We start from the raw sequence: 20,964 nt of genomic DNA, 5'->3' as shown, positions 1-20,964 counted from the left end.
GTACTATCAACTGGTTACAGCAAATACACTTGGAGCGTTAAACGTTGGTGACGATTGGCGATTGTTGAACGCGTTTGTTCCAAGTAGAAAGCAAAGTCCACCGCCCCACGGCCCACGGATAAACTCTGTCTGGATACTGATGCGAGCAACGATCTGCTAAATTCTCCAAAGAAGGCGGTGTACCAAAAGATACTGACACTGGGACTCCCGTAGCCAGTGGTTTTACATCCCAGAACATCTAAAGCCCCTTAAGCAATCGACTTGTGGTGGCACTTCTGAGTAGAGTAGGAATGCATAGAAGAGGTGTAGAGGAACAAGAAGTACCACCATAGCAATATCCAAGTGAGGCTCCAATAATTATAATACTGTATTAGCTGGATGGCAACTGTTGTGACGGAAGGAAATCGAGTCCTCGGCCTCCACTTCTCCATCTCCGGTTGACTCACCTCCACTCATAATCACCTTCACTCATAACCACCTTCACCACTACTAACTGCGCATGCTTGCACCGTCGGAGATTGCATCTTTGCATCTTCACTCATAATGAGTCGCTCTGGACCATCGTCTGGGAGGCGTGGTAGGCCGCCAAATCCTATCGCCGATTTCAAGGGCAAGAGTAGAGGTGAGTGAGATCTGTGCCGAGGCGCTGTTGTTGACATGCTAGCTATGCCCATCGACCTCACAACCTCGCCCATCTCAGTCCACTCGTCTCTAAAGGATGGAGATGAGGAGGAAGATGAGTTTGAGGAGGTTGAGATCCCAGCTGCAACGTCGGCCTCGATGCCTGGCACTCCGGCGACCGGCACCCCGGCAGACGTCGGCACCAGTGCCGGGGAAGGTGGATATCCAGACACCGACGAGGAGGATGACAACCAGGTCATCCGGTTAGAGATAGGAGGGGAGACAGAGGAGGAGAAGGCCAAGCGGATTGCAATGGCGATGCGCAAGTGAGTCGTGCCTTTAATATCGAGGACATCTGCTGACATACAGGAAGCCCATCACCGCCAGGGACCGTGCTGTACGCCTCGAGATCCACAAGCTGCATGTCATCGCCCTTCTAGCGTCAGCAAGGATACGAAACAACTGGGTGTCCGATGAGCTCTTACAGGTAGGCCTGTGCGTGAGCTGACTAACGCAAGTGTCGCCTCCTCTCCCTGTGTCCACTCCGACTCGCCGCAGATTTGGTCGTCTCGCCCAAGCGCTTTCCCGACCGCGCGCAGCGCAACCGGCTATTCCTTGATGCGCTGCAAGAGCTTGTGACGTGGTGGTCGCACGACTTCTTCGACATCTCGGATCCCCTGCTTGGCCTCCGCGCGCGTTCGTGGGACGACGTGCAGGAAATCATTGAGAGGATGCCTCGACTCTCGCGCAGTGACATCCTCGGGGGCGTGTTCTCGAAGAAAGTCGAGACGCCCCAGAAGAAGAGGGGCAAAGGCAAGGCGATGGAGGACCCGATCCTTGCGAGGCTCGAAGAGGAGCTCGGCGGTGAGCGCTTGCGCTCGGTCAACTCTCTGGCCAAGAAGGCACTCCAGCAGGAGGGTTCACGCGACATTTCCGCGCAGCTCTTCGTTGCTCTTGCACGAGCTTGTGGCCTCGGTGCTCGACTGATCGTCAGCATCCAGGCTGTGCCGTGGCGGGCTGAGAAGGTGGTGCCTAAGAAAAAGGGCGCGGGGAGCCGGGCACGCAGCAATGCTCTCCGACAGGGGATGGGCGAAGACTACACCGACAGCCAAGAGGACGACCTGGAAGAAGTTCCCATCCCAGGCGTGTCCGGCCCGGACACTCCAAGATCCCAGAAGACCAACATGCCCCCTGGGTGGCGGCGCAACAGGCCCAAGGACCCTGCGGACATGTACCGTCTCCGACAGCCCAAGCCGCCACCACAGACTGTTGGCTCCAAACCGAAGCGCAAGAAGAAGGAAGGTAAGTGCAATTCGGCCATCTCTTTCACACAGGCTGATGTGAGAGACATGATGGCGCAGCCACCAGTGTTTTGGGCGGAAGTGTACAACCGTTCTGATCAGCGCTGGGTGCCAGTCGACCCTGTCAACGGCATCATTCGAAAGAAGGCGCACTACGAGCCGCAGTCTGACAGCGGGCCAGTTCGCCTAGTCTACATTGTGGCATTCGAGGAAGGTGAGTTGAATTGCCAAAATACCCGTTGACCTCAGACGGTTATGCACGAGACGTCACACTGCGGTACGCGAGAAACTTTGCCGCAAAGACATGCAAGCTGCGTCCTCCAGCCAGGGCAGGGGAACCGGACTGGTGGTCGGAGATCACCGAGTTCCTGCAGCGTCCACTACGTTTGGTGAGTATGTGTCAGCATCTTGCTGATGACAAGAATCGAGACGACCTCGAAGACGCCGAGCTCGAGAGCAGCCAAGCGTCGGAGGGCATGCCGCAGCACATGTCTGGCTTCAAGGACCATCCTCTGTGAGAAATATTCGGCTCTTGGAATGTATCTGACAGAAGTTACGTTCTCGAGCGTCATCTGAAGCAGCAGGAGGTGATCCAACCTAAGCGTGAGGTTGGGCGGTTCAAGGGCGAACCCGTTTACCGCCGTGCCAATGTGCTGTCGTGCCGGACTGCGGAAAACTGGATGCGTGTCGGGCGTCGAGTGAAGGAGCGGCAAGAGCCAATGAAGTGGATTAAGCAGCGCGCCGTGACGATCCAGAAGCGTCGCGCACAGGAACTCGCAATGCAGGAGACGGGCGAGGCTATCCAGCAGGGACTGTACGCCGAGAACCAGACTGAGCTCTACATTCCGCCACCAATTGTCGACGTAAGCCAAGAAGTGATTCCTTCCAGCTGACCTCCAGGGCCAGATCCCGCGAAACGCGTTTGGCAACATCGACCTCTATGTCCCGACCATGCTCCCTGCTGGTGCTGTCCATCTGCCTTGTGAATGGCTCCGCTGTGGCTGACTGACATTCAGACAAGGGCATTGCGAAGGTGGCCAAGAAGTTGGGCGTCAGCTTTGCAGAGGCAACAGTGGGTTGCTACGCAATCTCTCTTAGCGCTACCGATGGCTAACAGGCAGACATCGTTCGAATTCAGGAAGCAGCGCGCGCGGCCAGTTCTCACAGGCATCGTTGTGGCTGCGGATAAGGAGGAGGAAGTCCTCGGGGCGTACTGGGAGTCCAATGCTGCGGCTGAAGAACGCGAGCGAACCAAGCGCGAAGAGCGGGCTCTCAAGCGTTGGGCCAAGCTCATGAACGGCATCCGGGTCCGCCTCCGTCTGCGAGCAGAGTACGGAGAGATCGATGATGTGAGTTCCATCCCGCTATCGAATCGATGACTGACAGCAGGATGAAGAAAACGAGAACCCCATGGCACGGGCTGGCCAGGAACCGACCCGAACCGCTGGATCCATCATTGCGCTTGCAAACCAACAGGCGTCATCAGCATGGGTTGACCGCGTCCGCGAACCGACGCCTGAGGCTATGCCTGTTGTTGAGGAGAACGGCCATGAAGGGAAACGAGGGGGACAGAGCATCGCGGAACTACTGGCAGCAGAGCCGATGGAGGTGGATGCGGGGCAGGAGAATGGCCATCACGAGCCAGATGCTCCACCAGTTTCGCCTCCACCTCCTCCGGCACCTGTCACACCGAGAATCACTCTCCGAATACGATCACAAGCTGCTACGCCTGCGGCTCCGACGCCACCACCTGAGCCCAAGCCAGCGCTCACGCGCTCAGGGCGACCCAAGCGAGCCACAGCGAACAGCAGGAAGGTATCTGCGAAGATCAAGATACCTGCGAAGCGCTCGACACGCTCCCTGAAGCGTAAGGCTAGTGAGGATGACGAGAGCGAGGCGGATAGCGGCGACCTTGAGCCCACGGGAGGGCGGAACGGACGCCGCAATCACCAACCTCCACCTGCTCCGAGCGGACGAGTGTTAAGAAGCCGTGTAGCCAAGCAGCAGCAGAGTCTGCGCGAGGCATCATCCAGCGAGTTCTCAGAAGAGGAGTACGCCTAGTACTTATACACTGTATCCAATGACTGTATCATGTTACATCTGGTACTACAACACTCTCAAGCTACGCTGCGAGCTTGGCGCTGGCAGTCTTGACCCCGACCTTCTTCTGCGCCACTTTGGCAGCTTCCTTGACACCCAATGCTTTGCCGTCTGGGCCAGGCGCCTTCGTCTTCTTCCTCTTCTTCAGCAGCGCTGCACCCACGGCTGACCGGACGTTGTCCTTGATCTCACGGCTTTCCTCGAGGAACTTGCTGTCGTCAAACTTGTGCTTCTTGCGCGCCAGCTCCTCAACGTCGACCTCGCCCACATCGGCGTTAGAGCTAACACCGAGCTTGCGCTCCAGCGCCTCTAGCTTGGAGCGCTCCTCGGCCTTGGCCTTGGTCTGCATCTCGTCCCAGTTCTCGATCAGGTCGGCTTGTCTGCCGTTAGCTCTGCGTCTTCTCTCTCCATCCAGAATAAGGGATACTCACTTCTGGGCCTCCTTAACGGTACCGAGCCGCCGCCCGTTCAGGTCCTTGCAGCTATCAAAGTTGGTGCTTTTGCTTGCGCTCATCCGCCCACCCTGCGAACGGAGGTTGGCGCCGAAACCGCCCTTGCCTCCACGGAGACGGGGAACAACCTCGATCTCGACGAGACCATTGACGCTCAACTCGGATAGCGGCGTGTTCGCGTCAACGATGCGTGCGCGGGTGCGCAGGAACGCATCCCAGTCCGGGAGGAGGGTGCCGGCCATCGCGGTGGCTGGGACATGGAGAGCCGTGACGCCCAGCGGGGAGGGAAGCCGGAGGTGGACGCGCATGCCGGATCGGTTATCTGAGTTAAGTGTCGCGGGGTAGATAAAGAGGTAGAGAAGCGAGGGGAAGTGGATGTTGTCGAGTGGCGAGGATAACGTTGATGTTGGGTGGCGACTGTGGATTTTGCTTCCGTCCAAGTCACGTGCGTCAAAAGTTGTGGTTGAGATGGTGGAGGGCATGGACGCCCAGCAAGTCACCAACACCAACATCACAGAATGGGACGCAAGAGGAGATCCAATGGCGCGGCCGCGCCCACAAAGGCCAAGGAGGCTCCGGGAGCGAGCATCAAGAGGATTGAGTCGTACGAGGACACGCTGCAGGAGGGCGGCGTTGACGACTGTGAGTGTCGGCTCATCCACTCATCCGTCCGGAGCTGACATCAGACATGTTCAAGCGGGACCAGATCATGATCGACCCGCACGAAGAGGAGTCTGATGGCGACATCGGCGCCGACGGTGACGAGGTCCTGGGCTTGAACGTGCACAAGTTCGGACGTGATGAGGACGCCGAAGAGGAGTATGAGGAAGGCGAGGAGGAGTGGGCAGAGCCCAAGCAACTGAAGCGTCTGTCCAAGGCCAAGCCTGACCTCTCGACCAAAGGACGTTTTGGGAAGGAGGAAGAGGACTCGGATGACTACTCTGAAGACGATTCCGAGGAGGACTCGGGCTCCGAGTCCGAGGAGGAGGGATGGGGCCGGCAGTACTACTCGCGTCCTAGTACACGGCGCGAGAAGGAGGACGAAGGTGCGTATGACGATAAACGCGAGGAGGATCGCGAGCTCGAGGAAAAAGAGGTGCGCAAGCTTCAGAAGCGGGCGCGCGAGGCCCTCTCGGGTGCCGAGGACTGGGGTCTCGACGACGTCGAGGTCGAGTACGCTGCGTGAGTTCTGAGTGTTGGATGAGCTGACAGCAGTCCGGAGACAGAAGAAGCTGAAGAGGCGCGTGTGGTGGTTGCTGCACCCGAGACGGACGACGCGCCGACACTTCTCCGCCACCTGGCCAGCCACGAGCCTCTCAAGCTTGCACTGGCGCGTGACTTCCCACTCATCCTCCGGAAGCTTCGCAAGACCAGCGCCGGAATTGCCAAGATGGAAGCCGAGGCGCAGGGCGAGGAGACGCTGCACAAGGGCCTCGGATACCTGCATTACCAGACGCTGTTGACGTACGCCACCACGCTCGCATTCTACATCCACCTGTGCGCGCTGCCTGCCGACGAGCGACCGGACCTCTCGAGCCACCCCGTCATCAGCCGACTTCTTGAGCTCAAACAGGGCTTGGCTGCGCTCGAGGACCTCGACTTCGATGCTGGCTCCGTGTCGGACAAGGGCCCTGAGCTGTTCGTGCGCCCCGACGAGGACGAGGACGAGGACATGGCCGAAGCCAAGCGCGAGCTCATGGCGCGCATGCTCGCGGGCGAGCTGCCTGGCGCCGAGGGCATGACGCTCGACGAGTTCGACAGGATGGATGAGGAAGAGGAGGAGGACAGCAACCTCTGGCACCAGGCTGGGCTTGAGGACGACGAGCTCGATGGATTGCTCGCGGACCAGGACGCCCCGCTCAAGGCCAAATCCAAGAAGGAAAAGAAGGAGAAGAAGGAGAAGGAGAAGAAGGGGAAGAAGAAGGAGCGCGGCCGTAAGAAGAAGTCCAAGGCTGCCGAGGACGAGGAGGAGGATGAGGAGCCCGCACCTGTTGCCTTCACGCCACTCGCCGAGCCCGAGTTCATCGCAACCAAGAAGAAGAGCAAGAAGGCGCCCAAGCTGTCGGCCGAGGACGAGACCCTGGGCGACCTGCTGGAGCTCACGGACGCGGACGCGGGGGACAAGGAGCACCGCAAGCGCTCGCTCCAGTTCCACACCCAGAAGATCAACAGCATGGCGAACCGCCGTTCTGCTGCGCGCGACCGCCGCGCAGGTGGCGACGACGACATTCCCTACCGTTCTCGCCAAGCTGCGCGGGACGCTGCGCTTCGGAAGAACGCACCCAAGGGCGACGGTGGAGAGGACCTCGGTGGCGATTGGACCGAGAGCGACCGCAAGCGCGCACGCGAGGTGCGCGACGAGGAGGGCGAGGGAGCAGACGAGGCCGAGGAATACTACGACCTCGTGAAGCGGCGCAAGGTTGCCAAGGACGCTGCCAAGGAGGAGGCTCACGAAGACTTCCGCGAGGCCAAGTTTGCTGCTTTCGAGGACGAGAGCTCCGAGGGTCCGCGTGGGGTGTCGCGTGCTATCGAGAAGAACCGTGGTCTCACGCCACGCCGGTCCAAGACGGGTCGCAATCCGCGTGTCAAGAAGAAGCTCGCGTACGAGAAGGCCAAGCAGAAGGTCGGGAGTCAGCGGGCCGTGTACAAGGGCGGACAGGCGGCCCAGAGTGGCGCGTATGCCGGCGAGAAGAGCGGCATCACGACCGTGTCCAAGTCGCGCAAGTTCTAGGGGTAGAGTGTATGCACTTGATCATAGAAATACAGTTACAACAGGCTATGGTCTCTACTTTTTGCGGGAGGAGGGTGGTGGACGGCGCTTCTTGAACATTGAGGCGCCAGATGCGGCTGGTGCTGGTGCTGGCGGTTCGGGTGCAACTGGGGTTGCGTCGAGTTCAGACTTCTTGTCTTTCCCAGGTTCGGTCTTGAAGTCGCCGTTGACGGCCTCGGCGTCGGGCTCGGCCTTGACCTCCGTGCCATCCGCAGGCTCCTCCTTGACCTCCTCCTTGACCTCCTCCTTGACCTCCTCCTTGACCTCCTTCTTCACCTCTGCCTTCCCCCACCCGTTCTTACTGAACCCCGCACCTCCCCTCTCCTCCTCCTTCAACCCCTTCACATCCCCCTCCTCAATCTTGCGCTCCTTGTTCTTGAGTTTCAATCCCAGAACCGCCCCCGTATCCACCTCGTCGTCATCGTACACATCCCGGTGTGGCCGCTTAGCCTGGATCTTGAAGTTGGCGAGCTCCTCCTCCTCGGTCTCAGGTATTTTCTCTTCTACTGGCGGAGGCGTAGGGGTATCAACGACCTCCTCCCACTGCCCGACCTTTGTCCCTCGCCCCCGCACCATCTGCTCGATCTCATATGCGCTCGGCCCCTCCTCGTCCGCGAGGCCCATCTGCTCCGCCGTAGAGTAATTCGCCCACTTATCCCCACTTGGCTTATCGCGTCGTGGTTTAGACGACGACGCAATCGGACGGTCGATGATCGGCCGGCCGCCGTACGCGCCCCGCGCGCCGTCGACCGACGAGTGGGCGGACCTCGCTGCCTGTCGTCAGTATACTGTAAGGGAGGGTTCGCTCACCGCCTCGATCCGCTCGAACTGCCGTTTCTCTGCCTCCTTCTCGCGCTTCTCCCGCTCGCCGCCCTTGTACAGGCCGCGGATGAAGCGCTGCAAGTTGCCCTTGTGCTTCTCGCCAGTTTCGTGGAGGCTCCGCTGCGCCGCATCGTCGCGGATGAACATGTTGCAGTACTTGCACCAGTACTGCTTCTTCGAGACCCAGTATCTGGCGTCAGCTTTATCCGCAGACAGCTTAGCTAGACTAACTCTGACATGATGGCTGATGTTGTTGTTGGGGTGGAGAAAGATGAACACACCTGCAATGAGTGTTGGGCGGCAAATCATTATCTCTGTAAGTGGGTGGCCCGGGTAAATGTGGAGGTAGGCTGCCACCAAGATGCTCGCGACCATTACTCTACTCAGCTCTCCTCTGTTCATTTATTAGCTTAACTCTGTAATGGTTGGCTTGACAGTGGTTGTACAAGCTGACAGACAGCACGGAATCAAGCGTACCCGTCTCTCCAAGGAAGCGGAACAGGCGCGCCGCCTTAAAGAGGTCTCCAAGATCCAGGCCTACACTGAGCTGCAGGAGGACGTCTTTGCAATGGTATGCCTTCCCTCTGCTCCATTAACACCAGAAACGGGGCAACGAATATACACTCGAAGCGCTGGAGAAGACCAACAAACTCCTCGATCTCAATCCCGAGTTCTACACGGTGTGGAACTACCGGCGACACATCCTTACCCGCGGCCTCTTCCCTTCCTCGTAAGGTCCAATGGTACGAAGCTGACAGCAGGACGGACGAGGAGATTGTGGGTCTCCTCGAGGCTGACCTTCGCCTGACGATGGCATACCTCCGCGTCCACCCCAAGGTGTATTGGATCTGGACGCATCGCAAGTGGTGCCTCGAGAACGTGCCCCGCGGACCAGGAGATAGCGAGGGGTGGCGCAACGAATTCTGGAAGAAGGAGATTGGGCTTGTCGAGAAGCTCCTCGATGCTGATGCGCGAAACTGTGAGTTTCGTAGCGGGTTGCAGCTGAGCCACTGGTCCAGCCCATGCATCCTCCGAGAGCTAACCCCAGTCCACGCATGGACTTATAGGCGGTACATCAACGAATCGCTCCCGGAATCGTTTACGCCCAAGCGCACACCCGCCGACGAGCTCAAGTACACGACCAAGAAGATCGAGTCCAACTTCTCCAATTTTTCGGCGTGGCACTCGCGCACCAAGACATTGCCCAAGATTTGGGCGGGGATGTCCGAGGACGAGGTTGCGGTCGAGAAGGACAAGGGTGGGTAGCTGGCGAAGCTAGACCCACGGCTGACATGCAGAGTTCGAGCTGGTAACGCAGGCGCTGTGGACCGACCCCGGAGATCAGTCTGGCTGGCTCTACCATCGATGGCTTGTTGGCACCAGTGAGCTGGCTTGCTCCCTCGTTTAGCTGACACCAGACCCATCGTTCGAGCTGTTGCAGCGCGAGCTCGAGTCTATCAAGGAACTGCATGAGGCTGAACCTGACTCGAAGTGTACGCTACCAGCGCAGTGAAGCCAGCTGACGCCAGGGTGCATGAACGCGCTCGCCCACTACCACCTCCTCTCCGCGCGCCTGCCATCCGCACCAACAGACGAGGCGGCGGTCCACCGCGCAGATGCCAAGACTATCCTTGAGCGCCTGGAAGTCATCGACGAGGACAGGAAAGAGCGGTACCACGAGCTCGGTGAAATGCCATCCCCAGCCATTTCTAGAATACCATAATGCCATGATGCTATGTACAAGCTAGACCCCAAGTCTCTAGACCTCTAAACGTCCTGCGGCACCTCCTTCTGGAACAGGCCGCGGCTAAACGCACCCGCGACCACCGCGAATGGGTCGTCGGCGTCGTGTACCTCGCCGAGGAAAAGGTCGTGCCGATCCGCCATACGCGCCTGGTTGTTGCGCAGCTCGCGGACCATGGCATGCTGCTGCGCGCACAGGATACACTCGGGATCCGAGTCGCTGAGGCAACGCTGGTGGTAGCTGTGCTTGCACATAAAGTGAACGGCGGGCAGGTCGAGCTGGCCGCCGCATGCAGCGCACTGTGTGACCTGGAACACCTCGGGCTGGCGAGTGTTGGTGAGATCGGCGATATCCTTCTCCTTGACTGCCGTCTCGGAGCGATAGCTCTCCACAAGGGCCTTGTCCTGTGGTCAGCTCCTCCAGAAGTGTGTAGCTCACCGCATCGATCTCCTGCCTCGTCTCCTCGACCTTGGCCCTCAACCAGTCCTTGACTGTCCCCACGGACGCTACGCCGTTCCGGCTAAGCAGCTGCACAACTGCCAAGGGAGGGATGATGCGCTCGGCATCAATCGTCTCGAGGATGCGAGGAAGGCTGCTCTTGTGCCGGCTCAGCACAGCGCCCGAGCTCGTAATGTACCGCAGCACCATGGGGTACAGGCTCGGGTTGCCGGGCCCGTACATGTCGAGGTAGCGCATGACCTCAATGGCAGCATTGACGTCCTTCTCGTCGGCGCGGCCCTCGGCTACGGCCGCGTCCCGCTCCATCCAGTACCTCAGCACATCCTCGTACATTCCCAGGCTCTCCCATAGCCCAACGAGCCCCTCGGTGAACTCGGCCATCGAGCAAAGGACGAGCGCGTGCATCGGGTCGTACGGGATGCTGGTTGAAGCCAGCAGCCCCAGAACCTTGCCACGCGCGGCGGCGGCCGAGTCACCCTCACCCCGCGTCGAGTCGAGGTACAGTTCCAGTAACGTGTTCCACACCGCGCGCTGGTCAGCCTCATCTCTTGGTAGCTCGACCGTGTCCTCGATCCCGCGCTGCTGAGCGACGCGCCCAGGTGTGACAGCTGGTTCAACCTGCTGGCTCCACAGCGCGTATGCGACATCCTCGAGGAAGTGTACGAAGAGGTCGCGGTGGTCAACAAAGTGCGCAAAGAAGAGCCGTGGTGAGGGCGGCGTGTATGCTGGCGCGTCCTCCTCCTCTTTGACTTGCGCATCAGCCGGCGTCTCGGCGCCGTTGGCGCCGTTAGGTGATGGGCCCTGTCCCTCACCCCACAGTCGGTTGACACCGAGAGTTGGCATCGCGGGGAGGTAGGACGTCAAACCTGTGCCGTTGGCGCGCGCATCCTCAAGGCTTTGGTGGATGTCGGCGTGTGCCTTCTTCCGCCCCAACGTCCCAGAGCAGAGGTCGATAAGCAGCTCGGTCGTTGCCGCTGGCTCATGCTGAAGGAGCGCACGACCGTACCGGATCAGGTTCTCTTCGCAGGCGCTGGGTCCGAGAGACCGCAGGTACTGGAGCGCGTCCTTGTACTCCTCGGCGTCCTCGATCTGGATGCGCAGGTACTCTTCATGTCGTCCATACTTACGTGCGAGGTAAGTCGCGTGCTCGAAGAAGCCTGCCTGCCTGCACACGCGAATCGCTGTCTCGAGATCGAAGGGAAGCGTGTCGACGTCGCGAGCAGCCTCAGCCTTGATGAACTGGTCCAGGCTCGCGCTGTTCCCGCTCTTCGTGTAGCAGTTGAGCAGCAGGGTCGTGTGATCCGGGTTGGCGAGGCCGCGCGAGTGCAGTTCCTGGAGATACATGGTGAGGTTGTTCATCCGCTGCGCGTCGAGGAACTTGCGGATGACGTAGGATGGCTGCACAAACCCGAGGGTCTTGGTGAACTGACTCATCGCGCCATCAAAGTCGCCCTTGCCGTACAGGTAGTCACCATAGAGGCGGTGGATCTCGGCGATTCCGGGGTCGTTGACGCCCTGCGTCTGCGCGAGGCTCAGCGCCAGCACGAACAGGTTGCGCCGGTAGAGGACGTCGAGCTTGGTACTCGTCGAGTGCTCCTCGAGGCGCGCGACCTCGCCGTTGCCCTCAAGCAGGTAGACGTTACCCCACTGGGCGAAGAGCGCGCGGATCCCGTGCCGGAACACGCCCGTGTACGCGACAAGCTTGTTGTCGAGGTCGAAGATTGTGATCTTGGCAGCGTCGTTGCCCTTTATCCTCCGTCCGGCGTGCATCGGCGGGCTCGTGATGATCAGGTTGTGCTTGACAACGGCAATGGACGACTTGGGGCCCTCAAAAGCGTAGCATGCACCCCGGCCCTCAGGCGAGTAGCGGTAGATAGCGTCGTCGCGGGCTACGACAAGCTCTTGCCGCTCCGCGTCCATCTCTACACAGCCGAGCCCGGCGCCCGACTCGTCGAGGACGCGCGCCTCGCCGCCACGCGTCGACACGGGTGCACAGAGCACACGATTCGTCGTGGCGATGAACAACGCGGTGGCTGTTACACCTCCCTTCTCGAGCCGGCCTTCGCGGAATCCAAGTCCTGTGACGGCCTCCGGCATCCGGTCATTAGCCTCGACGATTGTGCGCGCTTTCGGCAGCGTGGTCAATGCCGTCGGCGACGTCGTGAGACTCTGTAAAAGGTGGCGGTACAGCAACACTGTTCCGTCTCCGAGTCCGATGGCGAGGTGCGAAAGGTTTGTGGTGAGCGCAACGGCCGAGACCTGGAGTCAGCATCGTCAGAGCGTGGCTTACTGGATGTGGCCGCCCGGCCGCTTGCTGGATCTTAACGTTGCGCATGAGCAGTGGCTCTCCGCGTCGGCGCTTCTCGTCTCGTGTAAGGTCCCAGACTTTGAGTACAGGTTGGCGGCTCCCCTCGTCTTCCCCCACAGCGAGCAGGAGGCCACCAGCCTCTACGAGCGCTGTTGTCCGCCCACTCCCCTCCCACGCCTGGAACGATCGCTCGGGGACAAAGTGTCGGTCAAACAAAGTGACCGTATTGCCAGAGGACACGATGAGGGACGGTGGGAGGGGCGAGTCGGACGACGTCGGCGTCACGACGAATGGTGGGGATAGTTCCTTGACTGCGCGTGGGGAGGAGGCCAGATCGTCTGCATCCTTTACATTGTCGAGGTCGAAGAAGGTGAACTGGCGCCATTGAGGTGCCGACGTGTCTGGGGCTCGTGATGGCCCTGCCATGGCGAGTCTAGATGCTAGCTGGCGCCGCGAGAAAGTGGAAGTGGCTGATGACATCTGAGGTCACCCTGGCCATCCATCTCCATCAACGTCACCGTGTTCATCATCTTAAAAGGGGAGGATTGGATAATGTAGACGCGTGGAAGTCGTAGTGGAAGTGGAAGTGGAGGTGGAGGTCGATCCGGGCTCAAGCACCGCAGTGTACGCCAGTCTCTGGCACTTCCGTCACTCCCCTCTCCTCTTACATGTCTCACTCTAAACCATTTTCTTCTTGATACGACCAGGAGCGCACAGCTGACATTGGCTTGATGGATCAGGCAAATGTCGACGCTCGTCGCTCTCTGGGTGTGCGGCCCGGTGCGCGACCACGACCCAAGGTCAGTCTCCGACGTTGGGGCCTCTGAATTAACCGCAGATCCAAACCACTAATGGCGTGTTAAACCCTTCTCCTCTATCCGACGACATCGACGGCCAGCCGTCAACCCCTACATCTCCGCGCTCTCCACGCTCACCGCGCGGGCTCCGATCCCCCATCGTCTCCCTCATTGTCCCCTCGAGTCCCAAACGCGAGGTGAGCCCAGGGAACACAAGCTCTGGCTCGGATGGATTCCGCCGCCTCAGGCGCTCCTCGCTCTCACGCAAGAACCAGGTTGTGGGTGTCACGTCCAACCGCGGACAGTATGAGTCGCAGAAGCTTCTGTCACATCTCCTCGATAGGCTCGAGGCGCGCCCACCACCGCCCGACCTCCTGGACCGCGCTGCACTCGCAGCGCGCCAAGCGAGTGGTATGGCACGGGCAAAACCGAAGCACCGCATCGTTGCGTTCGGGGAAGCGGTCGCGGCGGCGACCATGGGCCACAACTCGACCTCGAGCGCGTCGAATCTGCCTCCTGATGAAGACGAGGAGGACCTTTACCCCCTCCAGGAAGGCGATTGGAACATTGATTCGACGTACGATATGGTAGAGCAAATGCGTAAGTTCCTCGTCCTCTCCGAGCAGCAGCACTTCGACATCTTTGGTGCTTGCCAGGCCTCTGCCGCTGAGGCCGCCCGGACTGCTTCCGCTAAAGACCGACGACGTGGCTCGCGGTTCGCCTCCTCACCCTTAGCCCGGACAGGTGCCGACCACTTCACTTTCGAGCCGACAGCGACCATCTCTGGCCCTGACCTCCTCCGACGCATGGCCAACGCAGTTCGCCGCCTCCTCGTCGTCGACTGCCTCTACAAGACGACCAAGTTTAGGCTCCTGCAGCCGCCGTACGCCCTACAGGCGGTGTGCATGGATATTGCTGCCGTGCTCTACCACAAGGGCGACCTCAAAATCCAGCTCGAGATGATGGAGGCGGTTGTGGACGGACTGTACAGCATGGGCGACGTGCTGCGCGAGAAGGTCTTCGAATGGATTGAGGGAAGGTTGGCGGAAATGCTGCATAAGCTGGCCCGGGAACGTGGTGCCGACGACCACGAGAGGCTCAACTTGGAGTGGAACGGTTAGCCCCCGCGTAGCGTGTGCCAGCTGACCGATAGACCCCTTTGCAGAGTCCCCATCTCCAACCATGCCAACTTTCGCGTTCTCGGTCCATCCCGCCGATGAAGCAGATCCCCACGATTCCACAGAGCGCAAACCAGGCTGGGTACGATTCTCACCGACTGGTGGGAACAGTCCTATCCCGAGTGCAGTTAGAGACAAGCTGCATGGGATCCTCTCAACGCATACAGCGTCTGGGAACATCTCGATGGCTGCAATCCAGATCGCCGCCATCGTCCCGCACATCCTTGTCGCTATCACGTCCACTGTCGACTTGAGGTCCTTAAACTTAGTCTCCATCTACCGTGTCGACCGACTACTCTCTCTCATCTTCTCTGCCAAGCCTGACGCCGCGCTCGACCTCATCGAAATTATCGCCCACGGGCCCATTCAATCCCGCTCTCGCGGCCTCGACCTCCTGGCTTCGTTCTATCCAGAGTGTGTTGGGCATAACAAAATCGCGCGCCGGCCGGCACTCGCCACGCACGAGGCTCATATGGCCAAGTGGGAGTCTGGACAGGAGCACGTTCTAGGCCAGGATGACACCGAGGACCACTCGTACATCCCTTGGCGAGTACGGAAGGACGAGCACATCGTTTGTGCCGAATGCCACCAACCATGTGTTGGCTTCTCTGTGAAATGTTCCTTGTGCCAACGCGTCAAGCATGCTGGTTGCCTCCAGTTGTACCAGGAGGAGACGTACCAGTACAACGTTATCGTCCAGGCGCCAGGTCAGGCGCAGCCGTCAAAGACCGAGGTTGTCCATGTCCAGTTCTCGAAGTGCATCCCCCGGCTGGACGAGAAGATGCTCGGAGGGGGAGGCACACGCGGCACAGTTGACTCGACAATCCGGCGAGTGGGCCAGCACAATTTCCGACTCGTCAACTTGTTCAACATCACACTTTGCGCCGAGTGCCACGAACCGCTTTGGGGCGCGACAGCCCAGGGGTACGCCTGCATGGGCGCCTGTCAGCGCTTCTACCACGTTGCTTGCGCCGATAACATGGCAAAGGGCCGTCGCGGATCCTGCCGACCGGGCTTCGAGATCTACGCCAACCCACACAACCCTCCTTCGCATCGCGATCCGTTCTCGGCCAGTGCCGCCGACGTCCGAGCCTCTTCCCGGAAGGCTGCTGATCGGTTGTATCGCGACCCCGAGAGGCTGGGAGGAGCAAGCTACGATGAGGTCGCCGTGCTCCACAGCCACGTCTGGATGCAACTGGAAATCCTCAACAGAGGCATCGCGTCGGGCTCCCTGAGAATTCATTACGATATCGACAACGACGGCGACGACGCAGATGATATAACAGATTTGACCGCGGTCCTGGCCCAGTACCAGAAGATCCTCGACGACAGTAGCCTTCCGGTCTCGTTGGCGGTGGACCAGTTTGCTCGTATCTCGGGAGAGAGCATTCGGGACGGTGACTTCCTCTGGCGGCCCCGTTATCTACAGTACTGCGCCGCGCTGCTTCGCGCGCCCTCAGACCCATCATATCACTCCTCTTCAGCCAACCCGACTGGTCTCTTGACAGTGACAGACACCCATTCGTCACATGTCGACCCTCCCAGTGTTGCATACGAGGCTGTCCAGATGAAAACCATCCGACAAACGCTCAACATCGACCTCAACGTTCACTCCGACTTGGCGGCTTCGATTCTCATCGATCAACTGCGTCTCCTTGGCCTCTGCAGCGTCGCCAACACACGGAGCATCACACCTGCAGCCATTCACAATAGCGCCTTGACGGTCAATTTTCCGCTTCCTCTGCTGATGGATGCCTCCCCGTCAGTTGAGCTGCTAGTACTAGTGATCGAGCAATTGCTGGACGATGTCGATCTAACTGCCAACGAACAGGGCTTCTCGCTCCTCTTCAACCGCGCGTGGCCAACCAGCATGTGCGCACCTTACGCCCTCGAGCGACTCGGAGGTGCTGCCATGTCATGGATCATGGCTGAGGACGATGTATTGCATCACGTCGTCAAGAACTACGCAGCCAAGCGAAAGCGTCCACCAGGCGTGCGCACCTCCGCTACCTCTGTTGCGAAGGATGGGACATCGGTCGCAGCCTATAAGGCCAGCCGCGCGGAGATCTGTGCAGGATACGCGCAGCCGTGGCTCAAAGCCCTGCATGACCTGGACCCCGGTTTATACGGAGAACTCGCATACGATCAGAGCAAGATCATTGACGATCGGTGGGGTGTGATCGAATGGGAGAAGGGTGACGCAGCGGCATCGCAGGCCGCTGGAAAGGCCCTCGATCGTATCACAGCGCTGGCGGATGCGAAAGTGACATTCGCCATCACCCTTGACCTTTTGACGGCTTGGCTTGAAGACATCGGGAATCTGTCCCATGAAGTGAGTTCCGAAATTGTACAATCAGCTGACATGTAGGAAGTTGCTTTCAAAGCTCTACCTCGGCTTTTACGTCACAGCCACACGTTAAACAACGACTCGGCAGATCTGTGGACGTTGGCAAATGAGACGTCCCGCGACGACATTCAAGGACTACAGCGCGTGTGCCGGTGGCTCCGTGTCCTCGCCTGCTCCGGCGTCGACGTGCCGTGGGAGTCTCTTACGGCTGTCGTAGACTTAGACAACCTCACCCAGCTCAACGACGAGGCTCGGTTCGATATAGTCTTGGCTGCGAGCGTCAACTCGACCCCGATCGCCCATGACGCCCATGCTGAGTTTTTATCTCGGTTATTTGCCAATGTGGTCGCGTCCATCGAGGATCTGCAGAGTGACAGCGTTGCGAGCGGCAAGGCAGAGCCGAGCGAGGAGGAGATTGACATGCTCCGGACGGGCATGATTGCTATTCTGCGTGCCTACGAGGTGCAGACCGAAGATATCACAGCAAGTGCTCTGCATAACGAGAACACGGCTAAGCGGCTCCTGGGGCACATCAAGAAAAAGAATATGCCAGTCCGGACGAGGACGATTCCCCTTGAAGCCGATGCGGTACTGGCTGCGGCGAGCCTGCTGAGGAGGAAGGAGTACCCGACGGAGATGATGCTAGACTTCCTCTGGCTCCTCCTCAAGGCGCCGGCTGCAGAAAACCCTGTCGGATTCGTATGATACTCGGGTCTCTCATTCGCTGACATGATAGCTTCACCACCTCTGCTCGGAACTCTATGAGTCGCTCTGGCCGCTGTACGACAGGCCGATCCGCCGCAGAAGCCGGGCGCGACTGTTTCTCAAGCTACTCACCGTCAATCCGAAGCCGATGGAGGCACTCGTGAACGACAGAATGGGAAGCGTGGAATAGTGAGATACTGCTATCTACCACCAGAAGGCTGACGTCAGCGAGGCGATACGCGAACGACTGTACACTTTTGTCCTGGAACTTGCGGACGATCGTGTGACTCAGGACGTGGATGCGGCGAACTGGAGACGCTCGGCTGTCGGTCTGGTCTTGAAGCTCTTCAACACCGCAATGCCCTCGACTGATCCAAGCCCACAGAATCTGGTCATGTGGAGGGGCCTGATGGGGGCCCATCTCGAGGCTCTCACGCTCTCCTTCGAGAACTACCTGTTGTTCGGCAGCACCGACGAGCAGCGCCTGTCGCTACTGTCCCAGCTTCTACATCTTCAAAACCTTAAGCCCTCCTGGCCAAGTGAGCTCCAGCCATTCCTCCCTCTGACGCCAGTTCTTGGCTGGAAGGCCATTGAGGAGATCGTGACAGAACAGGTCCAGACAATCGCAGCTCTTCACGCGGCAGACACCGTTCATGCACTCACAGCTGTGGCCGACGCGTTGACCATCCGAGCCGCGACGCTGTCACTCGGCCTGAACATGTTGGCGGCCGGTGTGCCGTGCGAGTGGGCCGTACTACAGCGCTTCCAGCAGTTCGCGGCAGCTGCCTGCGATTTACCATGGCTCACGCCCTGCGACGCGATCACTTCCATCATGCTCCCTGCGCTGAAGAACATCCTCGACTCATCCCGCCACATTTCCACGACCCACGACGGTGACGGTAAGCGGACAGCACTTGTCGGCTCGCTCTTCGTGCCTGTCGTCATCAAGTTTGCGACTGTCCTGCAAGAATGGGACTTTGTGGTGGAGCGTCATATTCTTGATATCCTACTCGTCGTGTTCTTCAAGGTGAGCTGCTGTTTGTCAATGTAACTGACCCCAGCACAACGTTCAAGCTGTCCAGTTGCAGGCTGCTGATGCGTTAAGGGCTACAGCGCACTACGTCACCAATGCTACCAACGCGCAGAATGGGATCCTGGCGATCCAGGTGCTGCGCACGGCACAAGAGCGCATGAACAAGTTCAAGTTCTCCACCAACTTTGTGCCGCAGCTTTTCGTCAGCGTTGCGTGGAGCATCACTCGCCCGGGCAAGGACGCTGCGTTCATAGATTCATGTGTGACATCCGTTTCTCCGGCGCTGACACCATAGGCCGCTCACTCTTGCAAGAGTCGTTGTCGGAGTTTGGAAAAGCAGGGCTGCTTCTCCATGTGCTCCGGACGCAAACAGATCAGGCGCCCGGCCATGATCACAACCTCAAGTACTTGGGGGAAGCAGTCCAACTGGCAGCCCAAGACTCGGAAGACTCGATGCAACTTTGGGTCGACCAGCTGTTCCGCAAACTGTAAGTGGCTGGCCTGTGACGCACAGCTGAGCGCAGCCCGGATATGCTGCGAGAGCACCGCAAGGTCATCGAGAGGACGATTCATCCTCTCGCCAATTTCGTCAGCACACTCAAGGGGAATCTTTCGGAGGAGAGCTCCCAAGGTCAGCCTCCGGAGAGGGGATGACAGCTGACAGGACAGAGTTCGGCACCTTCATCTCGCGCTTGGCCAGGCTCGTGAGCGAGTGGGACTTGCCCTGGGACTCGCCCAGCTTCGACCCCAATCCTGTGATCGAGATGTGTGCGCATGTGCTCAAGCTCACTCCTGCCACATGTGCTGTGGTGAGTTATTCGACGAGCAAAAGGGTTGCTACTGCAGCAGCTGATGCCAGCCCCTTCTCCACCAGACCTCCACGCTCCTCTCGGTCGCCCTGACGCTATACAGGGTCGGATTCCATGCGATTATGGTTCTCTTCCCGGTCTCCGTCGAGGTCGCACGGCGACACGGTACCGACAACACAGTGGCGACTGTGATCTTTGAGGCGGCACTCACGGCCGTCCGAGGGGAGCCTCGCGCCCCTTTAGCCCTGACATCTCTCCTCGCGGTTGGTCTGCCCTTCTTCGTTGCTGACCGCAGTTCCTTGCCCATGACAGTGACGACTCGTCAACCTTAGTGACGGAGCGAGAGAAGGTGCTGGTCGAGGCGTCGCACGGGTGCGTCCTTCTCCTCGTGCGCGAACACCCTACATTGACCGCCGTGCGAGACCCTGAGATCACGATGAGACTCCTCGATGCGGCCGCGACCGTCATCGTGCGGGCTGAGGTCGCTGCACCGGGCAACACGGGCTTGTTGCTGAGCGGATTTCGGCCCCAGTTGGTGATCGAGCAAGTGCACCTCTTCGGACACATCCTCTACTCATCTCTCTCCATCACGCTGGGCCACGCGCGCGCCGACCTCGTCTCTCTGTATCCGGTGCTGGCGCGCGCAACGACGCTCACAATGTACGGTTGGTCGGAATTACTCAACGTCGTCGACCCTTCCGGTGAGGGCAGCCATTTCGGCGAGTCGGTGTTTATCGTCATGCGGCTGGCGACGCTGGCCATCCGGGACCCGAACTCAGACCCAACACCAATCACGACCGAGGCTCTCGCGGCCTTTTGGCGCCGCCTCTGGCCCGAATGGGGCCGTTTACTTGACACCTCGCTCTCCCCAAACTGCACCAACGACATGTTACGCGCCTTCACGATTCCCCTCCTCCTCGACATTGTGTTGTTCGTTGCCTCGGCCGCGCCCCAGATACTGGTAGATGCCGCACCGATCGTCGGTCGTGGTCTGAACGCCATTGAGGACTGGGAGGCGACGTCAGACATCAAAAGCGGACACAAACTCGCGCGCGCAGTGGCCACTTTGGAGGGCGTGCTGCGCGGCCTGGCTGAACCACAGCCGCGCGACGAGATCGCGGACGTGCGCAAGGCCATGCTGAACAGCGAGAAGATTCGAAGCGCGACGCGAAGCCGCGAACCGCAGCGCGAACGCGCCCAGACCCGCATGGCGTTCCGGTAGTATCGTAAGCTGCATGTTGTATCCTGTATAGTACCAAACCCCAACGCTGCGAGCACCAACAAGTGCCCACGTTGTCATCCTGAAACACGACTGCGGGCCCCGCCGCTTCCGGCGGCCCTGCTCCAGATCGTAGGACAATGCCAGGAGACCTGTAGACCCGAACAACGTGAGGATCTTGCGACGCGACAGGGTTTGTTGGCATGATCCAGGAATGTTTGGGCGCCCGCCTCGTTCCATCCGTCGATCAGACACTTGATGATGTGCAGGGCCGTGCCTCGCACGTGTTACTGCAGCCA

The 20,964-nt window shown here is 59.5% G+C and overlaps 7 protein-coding genes across 7 annotated transcripts; 4 read left to right on the top strand and 3 right to left on the bottom strand.

The window, feature by feature from the left end:
• Positions 1 to 543: 543 nt before the first annotated feature.
• CcaverHIS019_0311100 (uncharacterized protein) lies at positions 544 to 3,983 on the top strand (the record flags this gene model as incomplete). The annotated part of the gene is made up of 12 exons (XM_060599630.1): positions 544 to 622; positions 665 to 947; positions 991 to 1,108; positions 1,140 to 1,923; positions 1,969 to 2,136; positions 2,172 to 2,311; positions 2,345 to 2,436; positions 2,476 to 2,785; positions 2,823 to 2,904; positions 2,939 to 2,994; positions 3,044 to 3,271; positions 3,312 to 3,983. The coding sequence occupies 12 exons, from the start codon at positions 544 to 546 to the stop codon at positions 3,981 to 3,983; spliced, it is 3,012 nt and encodes a 1,003-aa protein (XP_060456305.1).
• Positions 3,984 to 4,044: 61 nt separating this feature from the next.
• Positions 4,045 to 4,782, bottom strand: CcaverHIS019_0311090 (uncharacterized protein; the record flags this gene model as incomplete). Its single annotated transcript, XM_060599629.1, has 2 exons — positions 4,045 to 4,402; positions 4,454 to 4,782. The coding sequence occupies 2 exons, from the start codon at positions 4,780 to 4,782 to the stop codon at positions 4,045 to 4,047; spliced, it is 687 nt and encodes a 228-aa protein (XP_060456304.1).
• A 210-nt stretch (positions 4,783 to 4,992) lies between these two features.
• SAS10 (uncharacterized protein) lies at positions 4,993 to 7,205 on the top strand (the record flags this gene model as incomplete). The annotated part of the gene is made up of 3 exons (XM_060599628.1): positions 4,993 to 5,116; positions 5,161 to 5,656; positions 5,690 to 7,205. 3 exons carry the CDS (start codon positions 4,993 to 4,995, stop codon positions 7,203 to 7,205), a joined length of 2,136 nt encoding a protein of 711 aa, XP_060456303.1.
• A 54-nt stretch (positions 7,206 to 7,259) lies between these two features.
• On the bottom strand, positions 7,260 to 8,305 carry CcaverHIS019_0311070 (uncharacterized protein; the record flags this gene model as incomplete). Its single annotated transcript, XM_060599627.1, has 3 exons — positions 7,260 to 8,018; positions 8,055 to 8,256; positions 8,298 to 8,305. The coding sequence occupies 3 exons, from the start codon at positions 8,303 to 8,305 to the stop codon at positions 7,260 to 7,262; spliced, it is 969 nt and encodes a 322-aa protein (XP_060456302.1).
• Positions 8,306 to 8,352: 47 nt separating this feature from the next.
• BET4 (uncharacterized protein) lies at positions 8,353 to 9,789 on the top strand (the record flags this gene model as incomplete). Its single annotated transcript, XM_060599626.1, has 8 exons — positions 8,353 to 8,382; positions 8,527 to 8,637; positions 8,669 to 8,796; positions 8,828 to 9,045; positions 9,115 to 9,324; positions 9,365 to 9,448; positions 9,485 to 9,559; positions 9,596 to 9,789. 8 exons carry the CDS (start codon positions 8,353 to 8,355, stop codon positions 9,787 to 9,789), a joined length of 1,050 nt encoding a protein of 349 aa, XP_060456301.1.
• A 44-nt stretch (positions 9,790 to 9,833) lies between these two features.
• Positions 9,834 to 13,003, bottom strand: VPS11 (uncharacterized protein; the record flags this gene model as incomplete). Its single annotated transcript, XM_060599625.1, has 3 exons — positions 9,834 to 10,214; positions 10,249 to 12,528; positions 12,560 to 13,003. 3 exons carry the CDS (start codon positions 13,001 to 13,003, stop codon positions 9,834 to 9,836), a joined length of 3,105 nt encoding a protein of 1,034 aa, XP_060456300.1.
• Positions 13,004 to 13,321: 318 nt separating this feature from the next.
• On the top strand, positions 13,322 to 20,668 carry CcaverHIS019_0311040 (uncharacterized protein; the record flags this gene model as incomplete). Its single annotated transcript, XM_060599624.1, has 14 exons — positions 13,322 to 13,357; positions 13,416 to 14,490; positions 14,528 to 15,102; positions 15,211 to 16,884; positions 16,921 to 17,598; positions 17,636 to 17,793; positions 17,833 to 18,143; positions 18,177 to 18,631; positions 18,666 to 18,897; positions 18,933 to 19,125; positions 19,162 to 19,268; positions 19,307 to 19,446; positions 19,497 to 19,709; positions 19,742 to 20,668. The coding sequence occupies 14 exons, from the start codon at positions 13,322 to 13,324 to the stop codon at positions 20,666 to 20,668; spliced, it is 6,774 nt and encodes a 2,257-aa protein (XP_060456299.1).
• Between the last annotated feature and the right edge of the window lie 296 nt (positions 20,669 to 20,964).

The sequence above is a fragment of the Cutaneotrichosporon cavernicola genome, assembly GCF_030864355.1.
Source record: "Cutaneotrichosporon cavernicola HIS019 DNA, chromosome: 3".
NCBI lineage: Eukaryota > Fungi > Basidiomycota > Tremellomycetes > Trichosporonales > Trichosporonaceae > Cutaneotrichosporon > Cutaneotrichosporon cavernicola.
The sequence above is the reverse complement of the archived record's forward strand: the minus strand, read 5'-3'. Positions and strand labels throughout refer to the sequence as shown.